We start from the raw sequence: 11319 nt of genomic DNA, 5'->3' as shown, positions 1-11319 counted from the left end.
CACAAGGACCATTTTTGCAGTTTTGTCTAATTTTTATCAAACCCAACCTATTTAATTAAATGGGTTGGATGGGTTGACCCATTTAAATTAAATGGGTTGAAAATCTCAACCCAACCCGCTAATTTTGGGTTGGGTTCGTGGATTGTGTCGATTTTTGCCAACTCTATTTAATTCTATAGATCATTGTTTAAATACAATAATATACCTACTTATTAATATTGCAGATAATTTAGAAAAAAATAAATTGAAAAGATTCAAATTAATTTAGCTTTACTTTATAAAGAAATCAATACTTCAAATAAAAAAAATAGATTATGTTAAAGATCAAAATAAAACTATATTAGATAAAACAATTTCATTTTAAATAGAAGATAAAAACTTTAAAGAATCAGGCGAAATAAAAAATGATATTAAAATATTAACAGAACAAATACAATCTTTGTCATTAAAACCAACAAGATTTGAAAGAATAATAAGAAAAACTATTAAAACCGAAAAACCACAACCTTTTAGTTTTTGTATTACAATAAAAGATTAATGGCATAGTCATTTTGAAAAAGTTTGAATATAGCTTCTAAAAATATTATAAATAGAATAACAAGTAAACACGAAGAATATGATGTTAATTTAGAAGAATTAATTGACCTGAACAAGATTGCAATAGATTTCAAACTCATGGTTTACTGGAACCGAATCCAATTTGTAGTATGTTTTTATCTTGGTTCCATCTTCTGTATCATCACATACCTACACACACAACAAAAAAAATATAACCTTCTTTATTTTGCTACACATATACTTTTTCAGATGTGAGCTTTTTGGATTGTTAATAGTAATATTATAATAAAAAATAAACCTGCCAGAAGATGAAATTAGACATGATTGTTTGAGAAACAGCTTCATTAGCCCATGTATCTCGATTAAGTTGCACAAAAGGTATCATTAATAAACAACATAATCATAGCATCCATAAAATAATAACTATTTTTACATTAAAAAAGCAAGTTAGAATAAAACAAAACACACCATATGCGAGCTAAATTCCTTGGTTGATTGCAAGTTCACTAGAAGCCAACGATCTTGATTTTTAGCAGATTCTTTAGCCTGTCATTGTAACAAGTAGATTATTAACTTATTATTAAGATATACGTTATAAATTCACAATTTTACCTTCTCAAATGGACCATGGAACATCAAAGCAAAAGGAGGGCGATATAAGGGGGCAAGATTATCTCTAGAAGTATCAGTTGTTGATGTGGCACCACCACCTTGATCTGTTTCCCATACTCCAGGATGTTTTAGTTCCTCTTCAAAGTTTCTAAAGGGTACAACTGTACGTGCTTCAGGTGGAGTATACCCCAATCTTGTTGCTCTAAACACAAGAAAAGGACACAATGTACATGGTTTATAAAAAGGTTTCTAATGATGAAAGACATAATCTACACAAATGAGTAAAGTTGAATACCCAAAGCGCATTGGAGTGTCATAAAGAACATCCCTTTTCACTGGTAGAGGTGCACGAACTTCATTGTTATCATCTTCTCTGGTGTTTTTGGAACCATTGTTGTTCTCTGAGCCTCTGAGACGACATTCGGTGAAAGATTTGGTAAATGGGAGGTAAAGATTATATAGAAAAAGAAGATCTTAGTTTATGTGACATCCCCAAAATTACGGCCAGAAAAGACCGATTTTGTTTATGCTTTATAAAAATCAGAGTACTTCATTTTATAAAAAGGTTGCGGAATTTGTTCCCAGAAAAACATGGTGAATACGTTATTAAAACATTTTCGAAGAAACGTATTTATTTCATTTTAAAATGTTTGGGATGTCATCGTTAATACCGAAACATAAGCATAAACAGAACTTACAATGATTTACACTAGTGATCTACATTTCTTTAAATCTCTCAGTGTAATGTCACTTCACTTCGTCACCTGTGATATACATAAACTGAGTGGGTCAGGTTGGGAAACCTGGTGAGTACATAGGGTTTTCAACCCACAATAATATAATTATTATGTTCAATCAAACAATCAACCCAATTACCCATCCCCATTATCTTCTTTACTCTTAAGGATTTAACCTAAGAGTCGTCTATCCTGCATTCGTTTATTCCGAAGTCCCCGACTTCCAGGGTTATAGGACTGGCACTAAGTCCATAGCTGCCAATTTTCGTTCATAAAGCACAAATTCCATAGCTGCTATAGTCTATTCATCGGGTACTAAATCCATAGCTACCAGTCTTTATCTAATAGGTACTAAGTCCATAGCTACCAATGTTCAACAGGTACTAAGTCCATAGCTACCAATTCCTACAGGTACTAAATCCTTAGCTACCAGCGTCTAACTAATAGGTACTAAGTCCATAGCTACCAATTCCCAACAGGTACTAAATCCATAGCTACCAACGTCTAACAGGTACTAAGTCCATAGCTACCGGTGTTTGTCCCATAGGCACTAAGTCTATAGCTGCCAATGTATACTCACGTCATCTTCTATCTCTCATCATTCATCTACGCATCATAATACCCAACATATTCGTATATATAAAATACGTATACAGTTTAAATCCTTTAAAACATGTATAAAACGTTCAACCAGCATAGACAGCAAGTATTCAGATAATATGCACACATAGCACGTAGTTTATATAAAATACTTGATATCTATGTGTAAGATGAAAGGGACTATGCACTCACTTGAGTAGGTGGTGACTCAACACTCGAACAACGCTTCGATACTCTCAAAACAATTTCCTTCAATAAAACCTAGTATCAATACCACTAGGGTTTAGTCCAACGATAACCGCGACAAACTAATAGTCTGACTATTATTATTATTATATAAGCGTTAAATAACACTCAATATAACTCATAATAATAGCCCAAATACTCATTATAAGTTCCTAATAATGTTACTATATTAAAACATAAGCTATACTAAAGATGGGTTAGGCGTAGCTCACTTACAGCGGGTTTTCTCGAAAACCGGGCTTCGCTGGAACATCGTTCCCTAGCCGAAAGGCTCTTTTCTCGGGACTCCGGGAGCCTCGGGGCTTCCTTCGGGTGCTAGGGGGTTTACCTAGACTTTAGGGGGGGTTAGGATAGGCTAGAGAGAGAGTGTAGAGAGAGAAAGAAGTGGGGAAAGGTGTGAGAAATGAGAGAACCCGGCACTTCTATTTATAGGGTGAAATCCTGACGGACTCGCCGAGTCGGTTCACTGACTCGCCGAGTCAGTGCCACGTGTCATCATCTGATGGCTTTCCTTGGGGAGAAAGCCTTGGCCCTTATTTAGCCACGTCACCCCTTTTGCAGCAGCACCCTGCCGACTTCTAAACCCCGTAACTTTCGCATACGAGCTCCGCTTTCGACATTCTTTTTTTCCACGCGTAGGTAAAAACAAGATCTACAACTTTCATTTAGACTTCATCGGCTAATTCTCGACCGATCTCAAATTTAACAGTAGGAGGCGTTTAGACTGTTAAATGACCGCGAAGAATTCGTAACTCCTTCATACGAACTCCGTTTTCATCCATCTTTTTACCATTGAGTTCCTATTAATGATATCTTCAACTCTCATTTAGGTCGCGTAAGCCAAAAACCGCTCAAACTAAAATTCGAGTTTCGGGTCGTGCACTGCTAAGCCGAATCTTAGAAAAATCATAACTTCCTCATACGAAGTCAGATTTGGGCGTTCTTTTTATCGACGCTCTTAGTTTAACATATTCTACAACTTTTTTGTAGATTTCTAAGGCTAAATCTTTCTCTATCGTAAATTCACCATTTACGCTTCCCGGTGCCGTGCCGGTTTTGCCGTAAAACTTCGACGGGCCATAACTTCTTCGTTATAACTCGGATTTCGGCATTCTTTATATATACGGAAACCTTGATACATATTCCACAACTTGGTTAAGATTATTTATTCTAAATAATCTTTTGTCAAAAAGTCATTTTTGACCCCTATTTCCTCTAAATTGACTAGCCCGGATTTGCGGGCGTTACAATTATCTCCCCCTTAGGATGATTACGTCCCGGAATCATCAACGAAATAGGGTCGTATAATGACTCCATCTCTTCATCCTAGGTAATAATTATAACTTCTACATTCCTTCAAGTCTATCTCTCAGACTTATTGACTGTATGCAGTACTCGATCGTGCACCTGCTCTCTACCTCAGGGTAGACTCCAAATTATGACCTTCAAGTCACAATCTCGATCCTTACTGGATACAGACTTGAGATAAGTTCTTTTATTACTACTATAGATCGATATGTTATATTCTAATGACCTATCATCGTATGTTGCAACACTTAGACTTAGGTCTCTTAGAGTTAAATTCTAAAATAGACTATGTCTTCCTTCATGTTCTAATGTGATATAATCACACTTTAACATTAGGCATTTCTAGCTACCAACTTCTTTAACAACGAGTGCGATACTTCTATTGATCGCTTTGATTTCAACCGTTTGGTTTAAGTCGGACGCTACATCAAACTTGTTTCTCTGAACCACACAACATACTCATCGTAGTCAGACTCGATTCGATATGACCACAAGGGTCGGAATATCAACAATCTTCTTAGTCATTACCGAAACGATGGTAACAACACACTTGAATAAAACGAAATCAATTACTAGCTTCTTGGTAACCTTGTGACTTTCCCTGATCCAAGTGTGAGTCCTGTGCTTCCGATAGTATAGGCCTCTACTACCATTCACACCTACTCATACTCGTCCCAAGTATTGTCTCGCAGTTTCCCAAGTCACTATGCAGCAAATCACACAACAATTTAACACACCAGATAACAAAACGAAGATTTTATTATTTCTTGAAACTATTACATAGGTGTTCAAGTTCACCCTAGACTATGCCTCTAATAGGCTACATCATAAAATACTATGGCTACTACATAACTTGATCTTCTGATATGAAGTCCTCATCCTTGATTCCTCGCACGGTTTTCTGCCTCGTCGAGGATCATGTGAAATGCCCTTGGCCTTGGTGGCGTTTCTGGTATTACTGCTTTATTTTTCTTTGGGCAGTCTCTGGACATATGCCCCTTGCCTCCACATCCGTAGCATACTTTATCATCATGTGTGCAGTCTTTAGAATAGTGACCAGTCTCCCACACTTGTAACAAGTCACTTCTTCATTGCACTTCCCACCATGCTTCTTCTTGCATCTATCACACCATCTTGCTTCACCTCCATCTCCTCCTCCAAGCTTTGAGAATTTGCTTTCCTTGTTCGACCTCGAAGATCCTTCAAACTTCCGCTTCTCTCCTGCCTTATCTTTTTCTAGACCTTTTTCTCTTATCTGGGCCTCTACGTTCTTAGCTGCCCTAACAGCTGCTTTCAAGGTAGTTGCCATTTTGACCATTAGGCCAAAGTCAGTGGGCAGTCCGTTAGCAAACCTATCAATCTTGGAGAGTTCAGTAGGCACCAAGTAGGGGAATAGCTTCATCCTCTCGGTGAATGCGGTGGCATACTCATCAACACTCATCTTCCCTTTCTTCAGGTTCTGAAACTCGTTGTTTAGGTCTATCAGATCTATCTCCGAGCAGTACTGCATTTTCAACTGTTCCAAGAACTCTTCCCATGACATCCTTAAGGCTTCTCCTCGTGGCATCGTATCTGCCAATAGCTTCCACCAGCTCAAGACTCCAGTTTTTAGTTGTCTTACTGCGAAGACAGTCTTCTGTTTCTCGTTACAGCTGCAGCTCTCAAACACCATCTCCATCTCAGAGATCCAATCCATAATCTCAACCGGCTTTGGGCTTCCTGAGAGGCTTGGTGGTTTCGCACCCAAGAAATTCTTGTACATCGGCCCATCCTTGTTGTTTCTCCCTTCTGGGCCATCCCTTTGCTCACCTTGAGTCCCTACTTGACTCACTTGGCGGCTGTAGTTCCCTTCCTCTGATTGCTCGGGAACTGGCTCCGTCGGTTCAACATGTACGGTAGGTTCGTCCCTATTTTCATGGAGCATCCGTATCATTTCTTCCCTTTGTTCAGCTAACATAGCCCGAATCATGGCTTGAACTCCAGCCATGGTGACTGGCTCAGGTGCAACTTCTTCAACAACAGGTATTTGCTGAACAACTGGGGGTTGGTTCCTGTTCCCATTTGCGTTTACGTTTCCGCTACGGGTCCTTACCATCTCGATCTATACACCGAATAAGGTGAATTTAGACCTTTACTTGACGCTTAAATCATCCTTATCACTCCGAAACGTTTACATGCTAGTTCTAATACCGTAGTCGTACGTTTAGAATCCTAAACACATAAGGTTTCCAGATCCGGTCGGCAACAGACCATAGATCCGAACAATTAACAACATATCATGCACAAAGCATTTAGCACATAAAAGCAATTTAGGCATCATTCCTAAAATAAGCTAGTGCTCACACCTCACAATCATCGCTTAGCATTCTAAGTTTAAGTCTAGAAATAAATCCATATTCCTAGTTCGCTTAAACTAATGCTCTGATACCAACTGTGACATCCCCAAAATTACGGCCAGAAAAGACCGATTTTGTTTATGCTTTATAAAAATCAGAGTACTTCATTTTATAAAAAGGTTGCGGAATTTGTTCCCAGAAAAACATGGTGAATACGTTATTAAAACATTTTCGAAGAAACGTATTTATTTCATTTTAAAATGTTTGGGATGTCATCGTTAATACCGAAACATAAGCATAAACAGAACTTACAATGATTTACACTAGTGATCTACATTTCTTTAAATCTCTCAGTGTAATGTCACTTCACTTCGTCACCTGTGATATACATAAACTGAGTGGGTCAGGTTGGGAAACCTGGTGAGTACATAGGGTTTTCAACCCACAATAATATAATTATTATGTTCAATCAAACAATCAACCCAATTACCCATCCCCATTATCTTCTTTACTCTTAAGGATTTAACCTAAGAGTCGTCTATCCTGCATTCATTTATTCTGAAGTCCCCGACTTCCAAGGTTATAGGACTGGCACTAAGTCCATAGCTGCCAATGTTCGTTCATAAAGCACTAATTCCATAGCTGCTATAGTCTATTCATCGGGTACTAAATCCATAACTACCAGTCTTTATCTAATAGGTACTAAGTCCATAGCTACCAATGTTCAACAGGTACTAAGTCCATAGCTACCAATTCCTAAAGGTACTAAATCCTTAGCTACCAGCGTCTAACTAATAGGTACTAAGTCCATAGCTACCAATTCCCAACAGGTACTAAATCCATAGCTACCAACGTCTAACAGGTACTAAGTCCATAGCTACCGGTGTTTGTCCCATAGGCACTAAGTCTATAGCTGTCAATGTATACTCACGTCATCTTCTATCTCTCATCATTCATCTACCCATCATAATACCCAACATATTCGTATATATAAAATATGTATACAGTTTAAATCCTTTAAAACATCAGCAAGTATTCAGATAATATGCACACATAGCACGTAGTTTATATAAAATACTTGATATCTATGTGTAAGATGAAAGGGACTATGCACTCACTTGAGTAGGTGGTGACTCAACACTCGAACAACGCTTCGATACTCTCAAAACAATTTCCTTCAATAAAACCTAGTATCAATACCACTAGGGTTTAGTCCAACGATAACCGCGACAAACTAATAGTCTGACTATTATTATTATTATATAAGCGTTAAATAACACTCAATATAACTCATAATAATAGCCCAAATACTCATTATAAGTTCCTAATAATGTTACTATATTAAAACATAAGCTATATTAAAGATGGGTTAGGCGTAGCTCACTTACAGCGGGTTTTCTCGAAAACCGGGCTTCGCTGGAGCAGCGTTCCCTAGCCGAAAGGCTCTTTTCTCGGGACTCCGGGAGCCTCGGGGCTTCCTTCGGGTGCTAGGGGGTTTACCTAGACTTTAGGGGGGGTTAGGATAGGCTAGAGAGAGAGTGTAGAGAGAGAAAGAAGTGGGGAAAGGTGTGAGAAATGAGAGAACCCGGCACTTCTATTTATAGGGTGAAATCCTGACGGACTCGCCGAGTCGGTTCACTGACTCGCCGAGTCAGTGCCACGTGTCATCATCTGATGGCTTTCCTTGGGGAGAAAGCCTTGGCCCATATTCAGCCACGTCACCCCTTTTGCAGCAGCACCCTGCCGACTTCTAAACCCCGTAACTTTCGCATACGAGCTCCGTTTTCGACATTCTTTTTTTCCACGCATAGGTAAAAACAAGATCTACAACTTTCATTTAGACTTCATCGGCTAATTCTCGACCGATCTCAAATTTAACAGTAGGAGGCGTTTAGACTGTTAAATGACCGCGAAGAATTCGTAACTCCTTCATACGAACTCCGTTTTCGTCCATCTTTTTACCATTGAGTTCCTATTAATGAGATCTTCAACTCTCATTTAGGTCGCGTAAGCCAAAAACCGCTCAAACTAAAATTCGAGTTTCGGGCCGTGCACTACTAAGCCGAATCTTAGAAAAATCATAACTTCCTCATACGAAGTCAGATTTGGGCGTTCTTTTTATCAACGCTCTTAGTTTAACATATTCTACAAATTTTTTTTAGATTTCTAAGGCTAAATCTTTCTCTATCGTAAATTCACTATTTACGCTTCCCGGTGCCGTGCTGATTTTGCCGTAAAACTTCGACGGGCCATAACTTCTTCGTTATAACTCGGATTTCGGCGTTCTTTATATATACGGAAACCTTGATACATATTCCACAACTTGGTTAAGATTATTTATTCTAAATAATCTTTTGTCGAAAAGTCATTTTTGACCCCTGTTTCCTCTAAATTGACTAGCCCGGATTTGCGGGCGTTACAGTTTAAATTTGGAATCATCCACCTACCCGATGTTTTGGTCGGACAAAAGCCCATCATTTTCTACAGGTGGAACATATAGAGACGATGATGCAGCTGCTCCACCTTCGTTTCCTATGTAAAAAAGTTGAATAGCTTCTTCAAGTTGAATATAATGTTAAAAAAATATAATGTTAACAAAAAAAATATAATGTTAACAAGATAAAAACATACTACAAATTGACCTGAACAAAATTAAGTCCAAGGTTTATCGGACCGTTTAAAGTTCTTCAGAGGATTGGGAACCAAACTTACAAGCTCGAACTACCAGAAGAACTGAATGGAATTCATAACACTTTTCATGTGTGTTATTTGAGGAAGTTCACGGGAGAAGTTCCCGACATGATTCCACTTTCGGAGTTGAGAATCGATGAGAACAAAAGGTTGATTGAAGAACCAGAGGCAATCGTTGACCGAAAGACTAAGAAGTTGCGGCAAGATGGTCGAGTTAGTGCTTGTCCGATGGAAACACACGAATGGGCCGAATCTCACCTGGGAGACGGAGAGTGACATGATGGGTCGCTATCCGCATTTGTTTGTTGATGTGTGATTCCGGGGATGGAATAATTCTAAGGTGGAGAGAATTGTAACGCCAGTGTGAAACAACCCAAAAATACGACCCAAAATTTTCATTTTTCAATATAACCAAAAACCATAAATCTGAGTATCATATCATAAAAACCACACACTATGTTTCTCAACCATAATAAAAATACTGTGAGGAAAACTGTATCATAACTAAAACATATCATAATCAAGAAACTGAATCAACTCCCAGGATAAAAACTGAAGCTGTGGTGTGTGCGATGCCATCATCCCGAGCTCTTCCCTTTGCTTGCGGAAGTACCTGAAACCAAAACTGAAACTGTAAGCACGAAGCTTAGTGAGCTCCCCCAAACTACCACATACCATGCAATAACATATAAAGCACATACTGGGGCCTTGCCCCCTCCATCGGACTGAAGTCCGAAGCTGACTGTCTGGGACCTTGTCCCCTACATCGGACCGAAGTCCGAAGCTAACTGACTGGGACCTTGTCCCCTCCATCGGACCGAAGTCCGAAGCTAACTGACTGGGACCTTGTCCCCTCCATCAGACCGAAGTCCGAAGCTAACTGACTGGGACCTTGTCCCCTCCATCGGACCGAAGTTCGAAGCTAACTGACTGAACATAGCATAGCATAACATAACAACTAGCATCAACACATAAATCCTGTCTGAGCCACGGAGGAGTCAAACATACTAACAACTGCGTTGGACCGAAGTCCTAAAACTACTGCTAACTGAACGGGCCGGCATTGTGGCCTTAGACTCGTTCCTACTGGAAGGAAACTCACCTCGCGAACTGGCTGCTGTGTGTATGGCTCTATAAACTAACTGTTGCTGCTCCGGTATCTCCCCGACTACAAATCCATAACACACTCAATCAAATGCTAATCACTGTACTAGGGTAAAATGACTCTTTTACCCTTGGTCAAAGTCGACTCTCCTGATCAAAGTCAACTCTCCTGGTCAAAGTCAACCCACAGTTGACCTGACTCGCCGAGTTGGCCGCCAACTCGCCGAGTCCCTATTCTCACTTCTCAACCCTACTCGTTGCTACTCATCGAGTATGGCATCGACTCGATGAGTTCCCTTTCGAATCCAAAAACTCAGGCAATCTGCATCCGACTCGCCGAGTCGTATGAACAACTCGACGAGTTGTTCTTCGAGCTAAGAAGATTGCCTTGGACTCGCCGAGTTGTATGAACAACTCGCCGAGTCCCTCCATTACTGAGTCTGACCTCAAACTCGCTGAGTCCACTCTACCACTCACTGGTCCCACTCGGCATCACTCAATAAAGGGAAATCGGGGACTCGCGACTCGACTCGCCGAGTCGTTCTTCCAACTCGCCGAGTCGCTTGCATGCAACAACTCAAAACTCGATTCTGCTTGAATCCAGTGTATAAAACTTATAGATATGGACTCCCTTAACTCGATTAGCACGTAAAGATTCTATCTTTACGTGCCCATATGCATCCATGAAGATAAAATAGCTCAAAAAGCATAATAAAGGCTAGATCTAGGGTTTTTATGCAAAGTATCTTCAAAAAGGCAATAGATCCGGGCTCTACAACTCCTAAATGAACAGATCTAAGGATATCTCGATCTAATAAGGCATCCATACAATCATAAGGCTTGAGAAAGGCATCAAACTATTACTAGAAGAGTTCTAATGGAAATTTGAAGCATAAAAGGGGAGGAAATCCGAAGAATACCTCAATGGATTCTGATTTGCCCTTGAATCTTTGCTCTACACTTCTTCCCCTTGCTCCTTTCTTCTTCTTCTTCTTCAAGCCTTCAAAATATCTCACAAGAACACTTAAATCACTCAAGGATGGATTAGGGTTTTCTCACAGCTCTCTAAGGGTGAAGGAGGCGAGATTGGGGGCTATAAGGTGGTTTAAATAGTGAGCAACCCGGGG

At 39.6% G+C, this 11319-nt stretch overlaps 1 protein-coding gene across 1 annotated transcript; it reads right to left on the bottom strand.

The window, feature by feature from the left end:
• Positions 1–286: 286 nt before the first annotated feature.
• LOC145049365 (plant UBX domain-containing protein 7-like) lies at positions 287–8954 on the bottom strand. Its single transcript, XM_078997785.1, has 7 exons — positions 8845–8954; positions 1466–1579; positions 1171–1372; positions 1027–1104; positions 857–925; positions 646–747; positions 287–292 (listed from the first exon to the last, which is right to left on the bottom strand). The coding sequence occupies exons 2-7, from the start codon at positions 1474–1476 to the stop codon at positions 287–289; spliced, it is 468 nt and encodes a 155-aa protein (XP_078853911.1). The 5' UTR covers positions 1477–1579; positions 8845–8954.
• Between the last annotated feature and the right edge of the window lie 2365 nt (positions 8955–11319).

Source organism: Lactuca serriola, chromosome 5, assembly GCF_051521515.1.
Source record: "Lactuca serriola cultivar US96UC23 chromosome 5, Lser_US96UC23_V15, whole genome shotgun sequence".
Taxonomy (NCBI): Eukaryota; Viridiplantae; Streptophyta; class Magnoliopsida; order Asterales; family Asteraceae; genus Lactuca; species Lactuca serriola.
This window is presented reverse-complemented; position numbering and strand designations above follow the sequence as displayed.